Source organism: Myotis nattereri (assembly GCF_964212035.1).
Source record: "Myotis nattereri genome assembly, chromosome: 4".
In the NCBI taxonomy this organism is placed as follows: domain Eukaryota; kingdom Metazoa; phylum Chordata; class Mammalia; order Chiroptera; family Vespertilionidae; genus Myotis; species Myotis nattereri.
Window position 1 is genome coordinate 91,423,910 of NC_138079.1, and position 22,349 is coordinate 91,446,258.

The following is a 22,349-nucleotide window of genomic DNA, read 5'->3' on the forward strand; positions in this document are numbered from 1 at the left end:
CTTAATAAAATAGTTTTCATAATAAAAAAATAAAAATATAAATTAATAAAATGAAGGACATTATTGGGGGAAGTGGGGAAATATGAATATAGGCTGTATATTTAATATACTACTGAATCAATGTTAACTTTTGAGGGTGATAAATTTACTACTGATAACTTTATATATATATATATATATATATTTATTCTTAGAAGATACATGGTGATATATTTAAGCATGCCTGTAGCTTACTTGCAAATGATTCTTAAATAAAAGATTAATAAATTGCTCTAAGTTCAGGAATTAAAAGGAACATGTAAAAAAATTGTTACCCTGGTGAAAAAAATTAAAGAGAAAAATGTCCATTTCTATTTTTTCCATAGAAAAGATATAATTGATTTATAGAACAAGTAAAAGTAGGTTTTTACTTTAGTCTTTAAATGTCAAATACTTTATTATGAAGTAAATTGCTATTAACAGGATGATCTCTTATTAGGCTCTCAATTTTTCTAGCATATCTAAAAATAATGTTTAAAGGTTAAAAAGAACAAAATGACTAGTTGAATATCTTCACTAGAGGCACTTATCAAATTTCTTCATTCATTTGGCTGAGTACCTTTAAAAGTACTAGGTTAGAATGAACAGAAACACAACATTGACTAGAGCTCTCTCTTCTAAATTACAAAGTTGCTTGGCTATAATTTTTCTGAGCATGGCAATATCTGAGAGGAGTACAAAGTGAAATATGACATAAGAAGAGAATGAACATGCCTGTGCGTCTTTATTTGCATGAATGTCCAAATGAATAAACTTCATCTAGCACCCATTGTGTATGTTGGTTAAATTCAATGAAGTTGGTGGTGACTGTAAAATATCTTAATTGTCAACTGGCTTTTAAAATAAAACTATTCTGCTCAAGCAAAATCTTAACATTTTAAATTTTAGTCTTATATGTGTTTACATTTATACGTTTTTATAAGTACTTTATATAAAAAGTAAAAGCAATAATCTATTTAAAATAGATTTTAAGGCTTTACTTTAACCCTCTTCTAAATAAAACTTCTCTTTCCTATTATAATAGTACTCTTTATAATCTTAGAGGTAACTTTGGAGCCAAGCATATCTTTAAAACTTTATTCCTTTTTAGCATCTTGTCCTTGGCATTATTTAATTTCTGTGAGCCTCAGTTTATATGTCTTATAAAATGGAAACCATTAAAACCTACCTCATGAGGTAAAATACCTTTATCTACTCAGGAAACGAAACCTCTCTACTGCTACAATTTAGTACTTTAACTTGGCTATCTACCAATTTAGGTTCTAGGCCTACTATATGGGAAAGGGGGAAGAATGTGCAATACACAGAAACACAGAAAACCAAAGACAGTGCCTTATTTATAGATAGATCTAAAAAAATTGGGCAATTTTGAGGAAATGTTATTTTGTCTTGCTGGCAAATTTTCTCTTACTAGCTTTGCTAATGTAAACTGTCATGTTGGAGAGGCCCATGTGGATAGGAACTGAGGACCCAAAAGCCCTAAGGAGCAGAATCTCATCAAGAACAATGTAAGTTTAGAAGTGGATCCTTCCCAGTGGAACCTTGAGATGAAAGCCCAGCCTTGGCTGACACCTGAATGCAGGCTTGTGAGAAACCTAGAGCCTGAGGTACCCATCTAAGCTGTGCCTGAATTCCAGACCCACAGGAACTGTGAGGTGATAAATGTGTCTGTGTTAAGCTGCTAAGGTATGAAGCTGCTACACAGAAATAGATAACTAGTACACCAGACATATCACTAATTACTGTAAATGCAAACAATCACTTCAATTGAAAGACAGATTGTTAGATTAGACTTAAAAGATCCACTTCTATGCATCTAAAAGAACTGTACTTTAATATAAAGGTACAGATATGGGTTAAGGGTAAAAGCAGGGAAAAGATTTATTGTGCAATGCCAACATAAGAAACTTAGAGCGGCTGTATTACTATCAAAGAGGACGTTAGTAGAAGAATCATTACCAAGGATGTAGGAACATTTCATAATGTAAACAAGTCAATTAATCAAGAACACGTAATAGAGTCTCAAAACACAGGGAGGAAAAACAATACGGAAAGAAGAAACAAACAAATGCAATAGTAGATGGGGCTTTCAACATACCTTTCTTTAAGTCCTTGAATGTACAAATAAAAAGAAAACCAGTCAAGATGTATAAGACTTGAACAGCCTTATAAACCAAGTGGACCTACAGAAAACACTCATGATCATTTAAGAAATATACATATTTTTATGAGAGAGCTGGTATACCTTAAATAGTTTTAGTGTAATAGGTGAAGACAACAAAAACCAAAGTACAGTTGACCCTTGAACAAGGTGGGGGTTAAGGATTCTAACTCTGTGCAGTTGAAAATTCACGTATAACTTAAGTTGGCCCTCTGTATCTGTGGATTCCCAATGGAGGATAGAAAAATTTGATCCATAGAAATCCAAAACACTAATTTGAAAGAATATATGCACCCCTATGTTTATTGTAGTGCTATTTACAATAGCCAAGATTTGGAAGCAGCCCAAGTGTCCATCAGTAGATGAGTGGATAAAAGAGCTATGGTATATTTACACAAGGGAATACTACTTGGCCATAAAAAAAGAAAGAAAGCTTACCCTTTGCAACAGCATGGATGGACCTGGAAAATATTATGCTAAGTGAAATAAGTCAGTCAGAAAAAGACAAGTACCATATAATTTCACTCATAAGGAATCTAATGAACAAAATGAACTAACAAACAAAATAGAAACAGATTCATAGATACAGAGAACAGACTGACAGCTGTTAGAGGGGAGGGTTTGGAGGCTGGGTAAAAAAAGGTAAAGGGATTAAGCAAAACAAAAAAAACCCTCATAGACACAGACAACAGTATGATGATTACCAGAAGGGAAGAAGGGTGGGGAGTGGTGGAGGCAGAAGAGGATAAAGGGAGGATAAATGGTGATAGAAGGAGGCTTAACTTGGGGTGGTGAACACACAATATAATATATACAGTTGATGTATTATAGAACTATACACCTGAAACCTGCATAATTTTATTAAGCAATGTCACCCCAACAAATTCAATAAAAATGGGGGAAATGAAATAATTAAAAGCAGATTCATACTAGGGGAGAGAAAATTTTAAGGATTCTTTTATAAAGCTGTTTTTTAAAGCAATAAATATGCTCCTGAAGATCTATAAAAAAAAAAAAAGAAGAAGAAGAAGAAAAAGAAAAAAGAAAATTTTGATCCATAGCTGGTTGAATCCACGATGTGAAACTTGGGGACACAGAGAGCCAACTACATATTTATTGAAAGAAAAAATCCACATATTGTGGGCCAGCACAGTTCAAACCTGTGCTCTTCAAGGGCCAATTGTATTGTCCAAAACCACTGAACTCCAAAATTCAAAGTTTAGAACCAAATTCTTGAATTTTTTTTTTAAAAATTGATTTGAGAGAGAGAGAGAGAGAGAGGGAGAGAGAGAGAAACAATTTGTTGTCCCACCTATATATGCTGCATTCATTGGTTGATTCTTGTATGTGTCCTGACTGGGGATGCAACCGTGGTCTGTGGGGATGACACTCTAACCAACTGAGCTACCTGGCCAGGGCTTAGATTTCTTTAAATTTCAATTTGTTTAATCCTAACTCGATCTGATTGGTGTAAGTTTATATTCCTTTATCTAGAAAATTATACAAATTTATAATATTTGGGTGTCCAAATAAAATCTTCAACTTTTTGAAGGTGTAAGCATTTTGTTTCTGTTGAGTGTTCAGAAGGCATTCAGCAATCAATCAAGCAGCTACTCTACTTCTATGCACAAATAAAAAACAAGCACGCAATTATGTAACCAGAGATTTCACTAATTTATCAGCTAGTTGCTATTTAACCAAATACCATTTATTTGAAAAACGAAGAGACTAGCTAACAGAAATAGCCAGAGATAGAAAAATCTGTGTTAGAAAAATATACTATTAGAAAAGTAATACTTTCTCATATTTTTCATCATATATATTTTTATATCAATCAAGAGCCACACAATTTTTAGCACATTCAGTAACTAAATTACTAAGCAACTTATTATTTCACATTTGTTTCCATTTTATTTTACTAAGAGACCTCTGAAATATCCTGGGTTTCTGAAAAGTTATCGATTATATATATAATAAAATGAGTTTTATTTTTACTACTAATTTTGAGCTTAGTTGAGATCATATATCAATATACTTGCCTGAGTTTGATTTTTAAATTTGTCCAAAAGATATTATAATCCTACAATGAGATATCAAATCATAAGACATTTTTCACTGTGGAAGGACTCTTTCAATAGCTAAAACTTTGCACATTCATCCACAGGACTAACTCATTGAAAGGGAACATGCAAAGTAGGAAATAAACCATAAAAATTCCCCGATAAACCCAATCCTTCAAATGAGGAATGGTATTCAACCTCTGGAACTTCATACATGCTACTCATAGACTTCAGACTCAGATAACCATGAGGCTGCAGCATTTAAGGCCAACTATAAACCAAATAAGTCCTAATTACCCATTTCCTTAAGCTGTCTAGGCTCCAGATCTCTTGGGTTCTGACCTTCTCATTTATTTTTAGGAGTATATTCTTTTTTTTTTTTAAAAAAAGAAATACATAATAATACACAGTAAAATATTTTAGAATTTTCAGATTAGTTGAAAACAACTTATAGATCTGCCCTCACTCCAGTAACTTTAAAGCCTCATCTAAACGACTGCCATCACACCAAGATTTCACAGACTATCCTACCACACTAGAACTGTTTCTGTTTTCCCATATTCCAAAGGTCATTGTGAGACAAGTAATCATATGCATATTTGCATGTATGCTTGTTTTATAAAAAATCGTTTCTGAATTTAGTCTATTTCTTTGTTAAATAATTGTGTTAATGAAAAATTTAATTTAGTAATATGGTTATGATATAGATTTCCTGGAATCAAAAAGAGAAGAATTTAAAAGACAACTCACAGCAAGAAATTTCTTTCAACATGACAAATTAACTGTTTTATCACTTCAAAATACCAAAAGTCTTCAGTGTAGTACTTATCATATGCATCAAATGTCTTGAAAGAGTCTCAGCAACCATATCTACTATACTAATCCTTCAGAATAAGTACATAAGGAGAAAAATCTGTAAATCAGTTCTCGATGACAGAGCGTTTGTTTAGGAGTTTACCAAATGGAATGACCTTGCTGGAATTCCTTCAAGCAGCCTGTGAAAATGTCAGAACGGAGTCTGTTTTGGAGGTCATAGTCCCTAGAGAGCTCTGAGTTTTGGCCTGTTTGTCTTTTCACATGCTTTAATATTTGAAAATCATTCCTTGTAGACACTGACTGATGCCCAGGGAATGCTAGGATTGTGGGAACTGGCAGTACCAACAAGAGAGACGAACTTCATGGGAAATCAGTGCCTACTACATTTGCCTTCTCAGCTCTCATCAGGTAAGTTGCTCTTCAAATGTTATGAAGGCACACAGTGAGGCATTAAAAAATTGCATGTCATTCTGACGTCTTTTTTTTTAAAACAGTAGACTTTATTTTATTTTTTATTTTTTTATATCTTATTGATTTTTCACAGAGAGGAAGGGAGAAGGATAGAGAACTAATCGATGAGAGAGAAACATCGATTAGCTGCCTCCTGCACACCCCCTACTGGGGATGTGCCCGCAACCAAGGTACATGCCCTTGACTGGAACCGAACCTGGGACCCTTCAGTCCACAGGCTGATGCTCTATCCACTGAGCCAAACCGGTTAGGGCCATTCTGACGTCTTTTAAAAAAAAAATAGAACTTGTGGAAAATGGCGGCAAAATTACAAGTATTATTGAAAGAAACACAACGTTGTAAAACACCATGGCGGAAACCTGAAAAACTATATTCACTTAGTATGAATTAAAATGTTGCATTTTCAAAACACACATACTAATAAAAAAGTTATAGTGTGCTAAATATATGCCCACACTGTCCTAAATACTTGACTTATATGAACACATTTGATCCTCATGGCAACCCTAAGAAGCAGGTATTAGCATGATCCCTGTTTTGCAGATGAAGAATCGAGGCAAAGAAAAGAAACTGAATTTGTCTAAATTCACATAAGTAGTGATGTTTTAGCCAGGATCCAGACTCACACAGGGTGGCTCCAGAGTTGGTGCTCTCCATCACTGTGCCTCTTCATGGTACATTTCCATCAAGCATGTAATGCTGACTAACTGGAACATGGACTAGTGATGTGCTATTTACTATAAATGCTTTATTTCATTTAACCCCCAATAACCTATGTGGTACATCTAACATGATTCTTATTTATAGATGAGAGACAGGATCTGTGTGGCCTGACACCACATACCTAGAGCAATGGAACAGGCTGTAGGCTTGACTCTGCAGACCTCCTTAAAACTAGGTTTTCCTTGCTCTCAGTTATTGTAAGAATCATCTCTAAATTAATTTTCTGTATATAGTTAAGGGAATTATTTTCAAAGACCTATGTGTCCAACAATTTAATGAGAACAGTCTAAATTTTAAATTGCCAATATTATACTAGAGGCTTAAAATCTAAGAATTATTTTAAGGTAACTGAAACATGATCATTCAATAAATTTTTTCTACTCTTGAATTTTTTTAATACTTTGGGAGAACTGAATATTCTGATATGTAAACTTTTCTTTTATATAGGACCTGATGTGGTTTGATTAAGTAGTCCAATTGATACACTTCTTAATTGCTCTGTTGGAATCTAGGCTTCTGTCAAAGACGGTCTCCTATTTTGTGGCCATAAATACCAGATTTGCAGAGTGCTGACTAATTCTAACATTTGTTAGTTCTTAAACTTAGCCTACAAAAAGCAATTGCTTTTCTTATTATATCTTTATTAAACAGAGAGGCCATATGTCAAAAATTTAAGTTGGTATAACAGACACCCAACTATTAACATTTTCTTAATGAAAGTAATAACATAAATGACCAAAAATTACATGAATAATTTGGGCTTACAAAAAAGCTAAAATACTGTCTTTAAACTGATAATCTAATGCTATTATAAAAATGTTAACACATACTTGCCAACCCTTGAAAACAATGAATAGGAAGATATGGCATATTCTAAATTAGATACATTATTTTTTAGGATAACACAATTTTAGTCAATTTCTCTTTTCTTTTCAATACGGAGGAATGTCTGACTAATTGAGTGAGCTGGCATGTATGTTTCATAATATATCTGTGAGGAATGTATTAAATAGCGACATTACTAATTCCTACCTATGGAAAATTCCATCGGTTAACTGAGATGGAAGTTACCTTCTATTCTTTCTGTTTCTGCTGCCCAATGGATAGCACAAGGCAAGTGATAATGCGATATAAGAACACATGATGCAATGAGGGAGGGCAGCCAGAGAAAGACACATGGGCTGAAAGCTACCACACGGGTATTACAATAAGCATACCATAACACAGAGAGCTTCTGAGACTTACCCATGCTCACAGACTGAGTCAGCAGAGGAGACTGGAGTCCTGACTCCCAAAAGACTATACTTCCTGTTAATAATAGTGAGGGCAGCAGGTGAGGGTAGCCAACAATATGGATTATTTAAAGGAGTTAGAAAAACATTGACTATGATATTTACTAATTAGTCTGGGTGATTATTAACTACAAACCCAAGAGAAAATTCCAATACATTTGTTATTCCAACATATTTGTCTTGTTGCTTTCTGTCACAACAATATTTTATTACTGATGTCTTAAAATAAAATAACAAAGGAAGAAAAATCATCATGGATCACTTTTTCCCCAGTACATGCCCTGTATCTATCCTTTCTCTTCCTTTTTAGCTAGAAAGAGGTGATTTGGGTTGGGTTAGATGGCTGCCATAAGTAAAAAAAAAGCACTAACTTAATTTTAACAAAGTCTCTTGGCTCAGCACAAGGTCTGATTCAATTATTCAACTATAAATTAATTATTCAATTCAAAGTAGCCCTAAAAGGTCTAAGGAGCTAGGGGATTATAGTTGAGTAATATTTATTAACTAATCATTTATATTTTATATGTTACCTTTTAAAATTGCTTCCTGAGAAATAGGAAACTGGTAACTAGAAAAGCTTTGTATAAATTTCAGGCAAACATTTTTATAAGTTTAAGATAATTTTGTCTCATGTTGGATTAAACTGCTAATTATTATGTTCTAAATCTTACTTTTAATATAAATGTTAATTGCTGAATTTCTAAGGATATTTCTGCAAGATGACACAGTTTAAAGACTGAATAGGTAACTCAAAATGAGGCCTCAGGGTGTTACATAACTGGGGCCTATGGTCTTGCTGATGCACTTATGAAGCTGCAAGCTTCATCTACCCTCTCAGCTATAACCAAAACACACCTATGTTAGTTCTGAACATGCCAGCTACAAATGGCAGGCTGTAAATTAATGCCCACCCTCCTCTCTCTCTCTCATCACACACACACACTGCTTGGATGTATTCAGCAATGCATTGAAGCAAACTAAATCCTCAGTAATAGCAAAACTACATACATAAGAAACCCAGAGTAGGCGAGAGAAGGTGGACAGGGTTACAGGTACTTATTTACACTGTGAAATAAAACATGCTATTTAATAGCAGGCTTTATAAAGCCCATTTTGAAAGGCAGCACCTCACCTTTAAGCTACTTATTTAACTTTTTTCCTTCAGAAAGGTTCAATAGATTGTCACTAACAAAAACAGTATGAGAGCTGCCACAATTAATCGAGAACTTCATTTGCAGTTGTCAAGAGGTTCATAGTTGGCTTTTAAACTTTATACTTGTGGTTAGTATAAGTCCTTATGCCTAATTTTCAAAAAAATATTCAAAACTAACTACAGAAAATATTTAAATGTATTTATCTTCTAAGTGTAAATATTCTTAAGTAACTCCTGAAAACAGAAAAAGAAATCATTTACATCTATCAGAATATTTATTAATATCTTTGAGAATCACTTTAAATATTCAAGATCCTAAATATGTTAACAGTAAAGCAAACGACAATTATATAGAAAATTATTCATTTCTATTACTTCCAGTTATAGAAAGGGAAAGCAAGAATCCATAGTTCCCTGTCTTGGCTTTTTAGTTTTTTATTTCTCTCCCATTTATGACACTACTAGAGGCCTGGTGCACAAATTCATGCACAGATGGGGTCCCTCGGCCTGGCCAGCGGTCAGGGTTGATGGGGGGAGGGGTTGCAGCCTGCTGGGGAAGGGACTGCAGGAGATTGGCCCCAGCAGCAAGCTAAGGCAAGGCCGATTCCACAAGGAATTGGGCTCCTTCTTCCTTCCTGTCTGGGTCCAGGGTGCGGGTGAACCAGATTCGGGGCTGTCAGGGCCCCAGCAGCAAGGTCTGGGTCAGTGCACGTCATAGCCACTGCTGGTTGTCCAGTCATTCGGTGGTAACGGTCACTTAGGCTTTTATATATAAAGATGAGAATTTTATGCCTGGCTGTCTGCTCCAGAGAAAAACAGGTATATCCTCTCCTTCCCTCACCAATCTCCAGTAGGCCATACCAGCTCCTGTGCATTCTAAGGAACAGGCTTGTGCTCAAGACAAATGCTCACCACCTGCGGACTGCCCGTAAGCCTAACAGGTTAACGAGGAGTGGGGAATTGTTCTCAAAGTAAAACCAAAAGAAAAGACCCACTGTAAACGTGTCATTTATTTTCTATGGTACAAGGCCGGCAGGTTTTTTGGCTGGGTGAGGCAAAGTTCATCTGACTGTTTGCAAATGTATTAATCCCGTATTGGAATCACCATGTATTTCCTTGTGCAACACACTTTTGAATAAATTATTTTCTTCCTACTAAGAACAAGAGATGGTCTAAAATTATTCAGTGTGATACATTTAATGGATGAAAACCTTAAGAAAAAAAATTTCAATATGGGACTAAAGTTAAAAAATCTAACAACTGTAGTAACTAGTAATAACAAAATTTAAAGTAAGAATAACAAACAGTCTCTCCTCTTCACTGAGGCCTAAAACATGCTATTTCATAATAATACAGTTTTTAAAAGCCGGTTAATTTAGGGAGAGGAAGGTGGCAGATGCTTATTTTCCACGTACTTGACACTACTGACAGCTGGCCTGTGGTATATCTGTGGCCATGTTAACATGATTGAACCTCATCTTCAGAGACATACCAAAAAGTACTGAAATATCAAAACAGTTTTATAAAAGGGGAATCTATATCCTCTTACTTTATGATACTGCTGGCCATGACTTAAAAACTTAATTCATCAACCAGCATAGATTAGTCTTGCAAATGGCCTCATGAATGAAAAGCTGCTTCTTCATGGTCTCATCTAGGTGTGGATCCTGGCAAAGGAGCCGCAGCTTTTTCAGGTATATTGTCTTCATCAACTTTGTCTTTCCCTCCTTTTATAAAGCTACACTCAATCTATAGCACCTGAGCTTTTCCTAGCCTATCTAATAAAAGGGTGATATGCAAATTAACCATCACTCTGTCACAAAGATGGCGGCGCCCAGTCCTCTCAGCCCCGTAGGAGTCCCCCAGTCCCGGGGGGGCAGTTACTGAGAGTGGGCAGTGTGAGCGTTCCGCGCCCAGCCATGGATGGGCCTCTGGCTAGGCTGGGGCGCGGATGGGCCTCTGGGCCGCAGACAGCCTCTGGGCAGTGGCACGGAGCGGCCAGGCCCTGCAGAGAGCTACTGGCACACGGATTCATGTGCAGGGCTACTAGTTTAAACAATAAAAGAACTAACTGTCCCCCTGACTGATTTCCCTCATCTAAAGGAATGTTAACACATTGCGGACCAGTAATTTTATTGCTAGCTTTACCCAGTGGCCAGATAAGTTTCTATTGAGTGAAGACAAAAAACATTTTACGTAAATGTTAAAGGCACACTTTCAAATTAAATACCCATTGCATCTTGAAGTTATTTATTACATGTTCTTACAAGCTAATATCTTTTAAAGTATGATTAGTCACAAATCTTAGAACAGAAAACATGAGAATTCTCATGATCCGTCCGCAATGTGTTATTACTGAAACATGAAAATGAGTCTAATGTGTATAAAATGTCAAAACAAAGTTCAACATCCATGTGTATGCACTGTCTTAGTAAAGGTACATTATTTATGCATTTCTGTATATCCACTTTCTTTTATGAAGGACTCACTTGTTGGTAAGAGTTAACTGCCTAAATGGTTGCCTTACTTTTGAAGTGCCACTAACTAGCATTATTTTACCCTTTTCAAGGGTAAAGGAAACCCTAGCTTATCTTTACTAAACATCTTTCATGTTTAGTCCAGTAGTGGGAATATTCTGCCACTCCACTAGCACTGCCAACATAAATATTAATAAAAAATAAGGGGAGATCCTGGAATCATTACTTAAATGTCAAGTTCAAGTAAAGTTTATTTATAAAATGTTTGGTGACATAATCCTTTTACACACTAAGCCCAAATTGAAATGTCGTCATTTTTCCCCAACAGAAAAGAAAATAATTCTAACACGTGAAATTCAAATACTTAGGAATAACAATAAAATACAACCATCAAGAAAATATCTCAATCTGATTATTTCAAAATATCTTAACCATATTTTGTATTAATTAATTTTTAGGCTAATACCTACATTTTGAATATGATATGATTTAAACAAGGCATTAAGAAGACCTAAAAAGTGAAGAATAAACTTGAAAAATTCATTAAGGTAAAAAAGTTATGGTTCTCCCATCTATATGTATTTATGTGGTTCTACAGTACTTACGTAACTGCAATAAAAACTTAGATTTCTGATAGCTGTACAAGGATTCCATTTATGCTTTGTAATATATACACAAATTAGGCTAATGTATCATAAACCTAAAATTAGTGTATGCCTAAATATAAGGTAAGGATTTTAACTTCCTGAAGTCAGTTGTTAGAAAAAAGAAGATTCTCTTACATTTGAGTCCTTACACAGTATCTCATATTCTAAGATGCTCTTTCATTTACTTAATATTAAACAAAAAAGTATTTGAGAAAAATGCATTAGCTATGGAAAACAATATGGAGGTTCCTAAAAAATTATGAAGAGAGTAGAACGTTTATTCGTAAAGGTATATGTACCCCTATGTTCATTGCAGTATTATTCATTGTAGCATATTTCAACACATGGAAACAACTAAAGTGTCCTATAGATGACTGAATAAAGAAGATGTGGTACATATATACAATGTGATAATACTCAGCCATAAGAAAAGATGAAACACTGCCATTTGTAACAACATGGATTGATCTTGACACTATCATACAAAGCAAAATAAGTCTGACAAAAAAAGTCAAGAACCACATGATTTCACTCATATGTGAGATATAAAACTGAAAGTAACAAATGAACAAACAAAAACTCAGAGACACAGACAGCAGTATGGTGCTTACCAGAGAGAAAGCGGACTGGGGAAGAGGTAGCTAAGGGGGTCAAATATATGGTGACGCAAGGAGATCTGACTTTGGATGGTAAACACACAATGCAATATACAGATGATGTGTCACAGAATTGTACATGTGAAACCTATACATTTTTATTAACCAACTAGAGGTCTTGTGCATGAAATTTGTGCACTTGTTGGTGGTGGGGGGTCCTTCAGCCGGGCCTGGGCCCCCAGCAGTTGGGGAATGTCTGACTGCTGCGGAGGCAGGAGAGGCTCCCACCACTGCCACTGTGCTCGCCAGCCATGAGCCCGACTTCTGGATAAGTGGCACTCCCGCTGTGGGAGCGCACTGACCACCAGGGGGCAGCTCCTGCATTGAGCGTCTGCCTCCTGGTGGTCAGTGCACGTCATAGTGACGGATCATTCTGCCATTCAGACGATTTGCATATTAGCCTTTTATTATATAGACTAGAGGCCCGGTGCACAAAAATTTGTGCACTCGGGGGGGGAGGGGGGGTCCCTCAGCCCGGCCTGTGCCCTCTCACAGTCTGGGACCCCTCGGGAGAGAACGACCTGCTGGCTTAGGCCTGCTCCCAGGTGGCAGAGGGCAGGCACAATCCCTAGGTGCAGCCCCTGGTCGGGCTCAGAGCAGGGCTGATTGGGGAGTTGGGGCGCCGCCCCGTCACACTGATCCCGGTGCCGGGAGGCCTCGCGGCCCTGCTGATCCTGGTGCTGGGAGGCATATTACCCTTTTACTATATAGGATAGAGGCCTGGTGCATGGGTGGGGGCCGGCTGGTTTGCCCTGAAGGGTGTCCTGGATCAGGGTGGGGGTCCCCACTGGGGTGCCTGGCCAGCCTGGATGATGGGATGATGGCTGTTTGCAGCTGGTCACACACCCTTCAGGATGGGGGTCCCCACTGGGGTGCCTGGCCAGTCTGGGTGAGGGGCTGAGGGCTGTTTTCAGGCTGGCGGGTGACTGAAGCTCCCAACCGCTCCTTTTTTTCTTTTTTCTTTTTTATTCTGGGCCAGCTTTAGCTCTGAGGCTTGGCTCCAGCTCTTAGGCCTCCGTTGCTGAAAGCAGGTATCTGGTTTGTTTGGATTCTATAATCAAAACACTGTTTCAACTCCAGCTCTGAGATCCTGGCTGGCTGAAAGCAGGTTTCTGGGGTTTTGTTTAGCTTCTATATTTGTAACAATGTTTCAAACTGCAAGCTCAGAGGCCGGGAGCGGCAGGCGGGGAACGTTGGAGTCCTCCGTCACTGAAGCAAGCAAGCCTCATGTTCGCTTCAAGCTGCCTGGCTGCCAACCGCCATCTTGGCTGGCAGTTAATTTGCATATCGTCCTGATTAGCCAATGGGAAGGGTAGCGGATGTACGGCTAATTACCATTTTCTCTTTTATTAGATAGGATGTCACCCCAACAAATTCAATTCAAAAAATGTTTTAAATCAATTGCATTAGAAACTGGTTTTAGGACAGAAATACCTTAATAGAATAAAAATAAAAGTGGGGAAAAAATCAACACATTAATTATTCCTAGGTTATAACCTTAAAATTAAAGTGTTGGATGTTGTTACAAAGACTTTCAAAACTGCTTTAAAAAAAGTAATCAAATAGCATTCTCTCAGAAAAACACACAACAGTTGCTACTTGAGGGGAAGCAACTGGATGGCTAAGGGACAAGATTGGGAGGGTGACCTATTTTTCACTGTTTACCAATTTGTACCCTTAACTTTTTAAACTCTGTGAATGTATTACTACTAAAAACAAAAGGGAGGGGATTAAATTCAGAAACAGAAACTATAGCCCCATAAAATGTTGTAAATCACAGATTAAAACTTGAGTAATTATGTTATCGAGATCATGAATACATAAGACACACACAAGAAAATAAAACAAAAAACTGCAGCCCCACTGTTTTGTAAATGGCACCTGTGGTCTACACATAAAATCTTCAATGTCAGATTATGCATGCATTCAACAACTGCTGTAACTTAAACAAAAGAGACAGAAATGAAGATGCACCCTGGACTTTCATGCTAATTGGATGATGCAAAGAGGATAAAAACACCACAAAGATTCATGGATAGAGTTTGAGCAAGTTGGTTTTATAAAATATAAGCATGGATTAAAGCAATTCTTCTATATTATTGTACTGCTTCATAAAATGTGACTTGAATTATATATATGTAACTAAATTAAAAAATTAAAACTTTTACCATTTCATCAACCTCCCTAAAAGTTTATAAGGGGAGACCACCTTGTATTTGAGTTTACCTTATATTCAGGCATACATATTCAAGAGAACATTCTTATAAGATAATGTGGTGAGCTGAATCAAGTAAATCTCCAGAGTATAAACTTATTTCACACACTTCACTTCTCGCCTCTGCTACATATGACCATCTTCTTGAGCAACTGTGTATTAGGGCAATTTTATAACCAATCAACCCTCTTTTTTTTTGCAGATAATAATTTGAACATTATTATACGGATCCAAGTGTACTGTGTAAGTTTGATCACATTTAGTTATGTTTCAGAAAATGTGGTTATTCTCTCTCAGACACTAAGATAAAGCTAGGCCTTTAATTGATGGAAGGTTCTAAAGCCGTCATCCATCCATCATCCACAGCTTCATGAAGGCTTTGAGAGTACCTTAGCCAAAATATTGCTGTATACCAATTAAACTGCACAAGGGTTGTGCCTAACAAGTATCAAATACAAGTATCAGATATCGTATTGAAGGGAGAACAAGTTATACTCCAAAGACATATACTAGTAGTAGTGTATTATCTTTTATCCATTTTCCTGAATAAGGTAAGGCCAATAATGAAAAGAATTGGGAAATACTCAGAACCCAGAAAAATAAATAACAAGGAAGTGTTCTATAGAGAACCAGTTTTATCTCTTCTGGCTTTTAAAATTAAATTAAAAAATATATTTGGGAATATAACACGCATCAGAACTGAGGAAAGCACAGTAAATCCAGTTGAAATTCTTAACCCCGCATTTTATTATGCATACTTATTTAGTGTGGTTGCAAATTTTAATAGTTTATATTTGCTAGTTTTATGTTTTAAGAATTAAGAATATGTTATATCATCTCTATTAATTTACGTTAAAAATTGGCAGTACAATGGGGCCTTGACTTACGAGTGTCCCGACTAACGAGTTTTTCAAGATACTAGCCGTCTCTCAGCTGATTTTTTGCTTTGAGCTGCGAGCTAAAATTCAGGTTACGAGCCAGCTTCAGATACCCCACCGCTAGTTGGCGCAGCGAACGTCACAGTGAACGCCACAACATCAGCCCAGCATCACGTGTCTCACCCGTTCACTTTTTGATTTGACATTCGAGTAATTTGAGTTACGAGCTCCGTCACGGAATGAATTAAACTCGTAAGTCAAGGCCCCACTGTATTGTGTTTTTGGAAACTCTGAGATGTCTCTGTAATCAATGAAAATTTCGTGAACAGATAACCAATTAATAGAAAATATACATTTTGTATCCAATGATGAGCCAGCCAAAGACTGAAAATATGGCCATATCTAAAACTCATTAAAATAAAAATACTCAAATAAAACATTCTTGTTTTCTTAGTGATCATTAAGATAGCGCAAATTCTGCCAATTCTGAAATTAAGGTGCAACACATTGGAGATGGGGAAATTGGGAGGAGAACCTATTTAATTCCACAAATCTATCTTCCCTAGAGAAAGCCACTTTCCAATACCATTCTAGCATGAAATTTTCTGCTAGTGCTAAAATGGTTGCATTTAAAGCTCATTTTCAAAGAGAATGCTGCTACTAAAGATAATGGGGAAATAATGGAAGAACTGGATGGAAAGTGAAATTCTGCCTATTACTCAAAACAAAGAAGTTCCCCTATGAGGTTCTCTCCTGTGTGACAAACTGCCAATGTAACTGGCAACAGCAACAACAAAATTACTACCAAAGAGAAATAATCTGGGCTCACAAAGTCTAAATCAAATCAAAATCCCCACTGCACATGCTGAAGAACTCACCATTCTTCCGTTCATTCAGAGGGGGTAAGTACTGACTGGACTGCAAGGAGAGTTCCTGGAATTCGTGGGCAACAGCTTCACTTTGAGGACTTGGAGCAAGATGGGCTAAAGGTCCCAATTCATCCTCAGGGTCTAGTGCCCCTGTGTGATCCATTGTGTTCCAGTCACTGGCAACGGGGAGTCCGAGACACCTCTTAAATGTGGTCTGTTGAAGAGACTGTCAAAATAAAGAATGTGTAAGTATGTGGTACATTTATTTTTCTTCAATTTGCACAAAAGTATTAAAATGGGATCCCTTAGTACTAGTTCAGTTTCCCTGCTATGCGGCAGTTGCCCTCTCTGGACCTCAGGTTCTTGTACAACACACAGGAACAATATATTTCCCATCTAACAACTAGGTAAATAAAAGCTGCAAGTATTTGTATGATATTTTGGACAGTTTAAAGAAAAGTTACAGTTACTGGTGTCATTACTTAAAGATTTTAATGCAACCTAAAATGAGACAAAGTCAACTAAAGCTGATGAAAATAAAAAAGCGTCTGGCTTGAAAATCTATTTTAACTGCTACAAATTAACCTGATTGACAGAGAAATCAATAATCGAAGCACCAAAGACAAGATAAAAACCCTCAATATGTGACACTGGCTTAGGAACTGAGCGGTGGGCAGCAAAAACAAACTGTTGCTGAAAGCTAGAAGGATGGCGGTCCGTATCATTCAGTGGCAAACATTTGATAAAACTGTTGCCTGCTTAGTAGCGTTTCATACCAGTTTGTTTATTCATTCATGTATAGGTGGACACTGAATTGTTTACAGTTTTTACCTATTAGAAAATAAAGATGCTATGAACATTCCTATACAAGTATTTTTTTTGAGAGAGAGAGAGAGAGAGAGAGAGAGAGAGAGAGAGAGAGAGAGAGAGAGAAAGGAAGGGATAAAGACAGAGAGAAACATTGATGTGAGGGACACCTCGACCGGTTGCCTCCTGCACACGCCCTGGTCAGGGCCGGGAATCGAGTTGCAACAGAGGTATGTGCCCTTGACCGAAACTGAACCCGGAAGGAACCCTTCAGTCCAAGGACCGATGCACTATCCACTAAGCCAAAACTGCTAGAGCTCTAGTACAAGCATTTATATGGATACATGCTTTCACTTCTCTTGGGCAAATACCTAGGAATGAAAGGGCTAAATCATATGGCAGCTGCATGTTCAGATTTTAAAGAAACTGACAACCTGTTTTTTAAAGTGGTTGTGCCATTTTACATTCTCACCAGCAGTGAATGAGAGTTCTACTTTCTAACCAACACTTGATTATGATCAATCTTTTATTTTAGTTATTTTATTTTCATATTTAAAATTAGATGGTTTATTTTCTTATCATTTTGAAAGTTCTTTATATATCCTGAACAATAGTCCTTTATCAGCTATGTAATTTGCAAATATTTTCTCCAAGTCAATGCCTTATTTTACTATACTCTTAATAGTGTTTTGTAAAGAACAGATGCTTTGAATTTGATGAAGTCCAATTTTATCAATTTTTTCCTTTATAAAACATGTTTTTAGTGTTGAAGCTAGGAAATCTTTGATTAACCCAAGGTCACAAAGATTAGCTCATGTTTTCTTTTAGATATTTTATAGTTTTTGTTTTACATTTAAGTCTATGATCCACTTTGGGTTAATTTTTATATATGTTGTGATATCTGAATCAAACTTTTCTGGTTTTCTTTTTTGGCATAAGGACATCTGATTGTCTCAGCACCATTTATTGAAAAGGTAATCTTTTCTTCACTAAATTGCCTTGGCACCTTTGTTGCAAGTCAACTGACCATGTATATGTGGATCGATTTCTTGACTCTATATTTAGTTTCCAGAAAGGAGAGAACCACAAAAGAGGAACCCCTAAATTCTGTGTATAAACTCTGCCCAAGCCTCTGGTTGACCCCTAAATTATGCACATACAGGGCAGGCTCCCAATAGCCCAACTAAGGCAAAAAGAATATAACCGAGATTTCATAGAAAAGAGGGTGTTTGAAAAAGTGAATTCAGTAAAGTTAACTGTGTGTTAAAATATAGCAGTACTCCTGAGAGGGAACCTTACAGAATCCAGAGTTTCTTATAACTACACATCCAGAATTCCACATCCAACAAAAATACCCTTTTTAAGTGAAGGCAAAATTGTCACCAGCAAACACATGCTACAAGTAATGCTAAAAGAATTTCTTTAGGCTGAAGGGCAGTGTTACCATATAGAAACTTGAATATTAGGAATGAAAAACATCAGAAACAGTAAACATGTAGATAAATACAAAAGATTAGTTTTTTCCTCTTCATTTCTTTAATATTATGATTCAAATAAAATTATAGCACTGTTTTGGGGTTTATAATGATATATATGGAGTATAGATTTGTTTTTGTTCCCCGATTTTTTTCTAACTCCTGGTTTGATTACTCAAATGTTCTTATATTTCAAAAGACTGTGCAAATACATAGAATAGCAATATTTTAACTGAAAGGTATCTTAGAACCAAGGTCTAGTATAAGTGATTCTTAACCTTACTTACAATATCATAATCACTTGAGGAAAAAAAAAAATCCCTGATGGATTAGGGCAAGGAGGAGGATCTATAGAAATTTTGATACAATTGGTCTTGATAGAGTGATTCTAATGTGTAGCCAGGTTGAGATTCATTAATGTAGTAGAACCCCCTCCCCCCATTTTATAGAGAATAAGTCATCTGCCCAATTAGTGGGAAGAGAAGTCAGTAGCAAACTATTAAACCATGTATGAAAAATAACAGAATATAAGTAGGTATGAAGTGCTATAGGAACCTAAGAATTAAATGCCTAATTTTATTTGGGTAAACTAGGAAAGTCTTGAAGGGTAAATAGAAGTTGGTAGGGACGGAAATTTTTCTCATAGTGGTATGAACAGTTATCATCTAACAGCAACGGTTTGATGGGATCAGTGTAGAAAGGGCATGGCTTGTGGGTGGAGGGAGCAGAAGGTAAGCTGGTGTGGTAAGTTAAAGCACAATTGTGAAGTAATATGGACTCTATATAATCAGGTTGGTATTTTAGAAAGGTAATTCTGGCAGAGGTAGGTAACTAGTAAAATCTCTTGCTAAAATGCTGAAGGACTACGATGGTAGAAACGCAGAATAGGGAATAAATTCCAATTAACATTTAAGAGGCAAAATTTTAAGGCTTGATGACTGGCTAATTTGAAAAGGAAAATAAAGAATTGAGAGTAGTGGAGGCTTTTAGAAATGTGCGGTTGGAAAGCTGGAATGAGTAGTAGGGAAGATGAAAGTAAACTGAGAATCTACAGGCCCCTTGGAGGGAGCTCTAAACAAATGTGGCTAGAGATATAGGGATTTAATTTTGGGCAAGACACTTAACCTCTCAGGGACTCAGTTTCCTAATTTAAAAAATGAAAATGACAAGTGAAAATAAGAAAAGGGTAGAATATTTACCACATTTCTACTAAGCTGGGCACAAGCCTCAGCTTTGCTTGCCTTAATTTCCCCCGTGACCTCTCTGTGGGCGGGTATTATTCTCATTTTACCGGTGAGAAAACTAAGACGTGGAAACAGTAGGCAAATCTGAGCGATTAACATCAACTTTAGAGCCCATGTTCTTCCACAGCAACACGATATTTATGCGCCAAAACCGCCAGTAAGTTGAAGCAAATAATTGGGAGAGACAGAAATATTTGGGGGAGAGGGGAGTCATGAGAAAGAGGAAGATAAAGCTGTGAAAAGATCCATTTATACAATTTTTTAACATCCACATTGAAGGCCCAGAGCATTAGGCACTGGAATGGGCACTGGGTTCCACTGACAACTCAATCATATCCCTGTATCTCCTGGATGTCAAGACCATGTCAATTAGGTAATTATAACGTAACATTAGTGCTTAACAGGAGTTAGTAAAACATGCTTGCTTCGTGACAGATGAAGGAAACCCTTTCCTTGTTCCATTTTAGAAAATTCTCACAGTATAGCTATCTGGAATTAAACTCTGAAGCAGAAAAAAAAAGAAATCTACAGTCATAGATGTACTGAATATAAAAGAACGTTTCGGACATCAGGTAAAAGTGTTTCAAATAAACAACTTCTAAGCAAGGGTTTTCTTTGTAGCAGCTGGATTTTTATATATCGCCATAAAATACAGAGCAAAAATGTTATAAGAATACCAAATTCTGAGAATACACTATATAGAAAAAGTTACATAACTGTCCTATGCTTGAAGTGGCAGTTATAGTTCTAAAAATGCCAGTGAGATGATTTATTTTTTAACTTGTTTACTGTAGATTTGTTTCAAATTAACATAACATGGAACAAATTCCATACTTAACATCTTCAAAAATGATGCATTCTTAAGTACTACAACTAAAACTTAAGTAAACACTATTTCTGAAATATTCATTGTGATCCATCCATAAATAAAAATTTGAATTAGCAAAATTTAAAACACATGTGGCTTTCAAATTGCCATATAAAAAGATATAAAGAACTAGAAAATTTTATTAGTTCTCCAAGTAAAATGACCAAAAACCCAGGTCTTTTAATAGCTTGAACAACTGCATTTTCCAAATTTATTAAAAATGAATGATTCTCAGAGAGTAAGAACTGGTTGGAGAATTAATTTTAAGCAAAGATGATTTCCACATTTAGCAACTACTGGGTCAAAAAGGAACTCTAATTTTGTTAAACCACAAATTAGCATTTGATTTAAATGCTAAGAATATTTGTAAACATATTAAATGTTTTTAATATATATTAAAACTAATATATATATTAAGAATAATATATATACATATATATATATATATACTAGAGGCCCGGTGCACAAAAATTTGTGTACTCGGCAGGGGGAGGAGGGGGGTCCCTCAGCCTGGCCTGTGCCCTCTCACAGTCTGGGACCCCTCAGGGGATGACCACCTGCTGGCTTAGGCCTGCTCTCCGGGGGACTGGCGATCAGACATGCCTCTGGCAGCCCGGCAGCCCTCGGGGGATGTCCACTTGCCAGCGGGGAGCAGGCCTAAACTGCAGTCAGACATCCTTAGTGCTGCTGAGGAGGCAGGAGAGGCTCCCACCACCACCGCTGTACTGGCAACCATCAGCCTGGCTTGTGGCTGAGCAGAGCTCCTCCCATGTGAGAGCGCCCTGACCACCAGAGGGCAGCTTTTGCATTGAGCGTCTGCCCCCTGGTGGTCAGTGTGTGTCATAGTGACCAGTCATTCCCAGTCCTTCTGCTGTGAGGGTCAGTTTGCATATTACCCATCTACTATATAGGATAGAGGCCTGGTGCACGGGTGGGGGCTGGCTGGCTTGCCCTGAAGGGTGTCCCGGATCAGGGTGGGGGTCCCGCTTGGGTGCCTGGCCAGCCTGGATGATGGGATGATGGCTGTTTGCAGCTGGTCACACCCCCTTCAGGGTGGGGGTCCCCACTGGGGTGCCTGGCCAGTCTGGGTGAGGGGCTGAGGGCTGTTTTCAGGCTGGTGGGCGACTGAAGCTCCCAGCCTCTCCTTTTCTCTTTTTTTTTATTCTGGGATTTATTTACCTTCTATGGCTGTCACTGGAGCTGAGAGCCGGCTTTAGCTCTGAGGCCGTTGCCGCCTGAAAGCAGGTACCTGGGTTTGTTTAGATTCTATAATTGAAACTCTGTTGCCATCACTGGCCGCTCTAAGCTCTGAGGCCGCGCTGGCTGACAACAGGTTTCTGGGGTTTGTTTAGGTTCTATAATTGCAACATAGTTGCATCCGGAGCTCAGAGCCCAGCAGTGGCAGGCAGGGAACGTTGGCTTCCTCTGTCACTGGAGCAAGCAAGCCTCATGTTTGCTTGAGCTGCCTGGCTCCCGGCCGCCATCTTGGCTGGCAGTT

General features: G+C 37.2%; 1 protein-coding gene across 2 annotated transcripts in view; it reads right to left on the reverse strand.

Annotated features, from left to right (window-relative positions):
• Positions 1-22,349, reverse strand: part of MRTFB (myocardin related transcription factor B) — a 191,957-nt gene that overhangs the window by 109,609 nt on the left and 59,999 nt on the right. The window contains exons 2-3 of one of the 2 annotated variants that reach the window (XM_081089066.1): positions 16,467-16,683; positions 7,516-7,578 (exon numbers count right to left, since the gene is read on the reverse strand). In XM_081089066.1, coding sequence (XP_080945192.1) covers positions 7,516-7,578; positions 16,467-16,620 — 217 coding nt within the window. In that variant the 5' untranslated portion in view covers positions 16,621-16,683. The remainder of the gene's footprint in view (positions 1-7,515; positions 7,579-16,466; positions 16,684-22,349) is intronic. The other variant, XM_081089067.1, reaches the window with a different exon arrangement.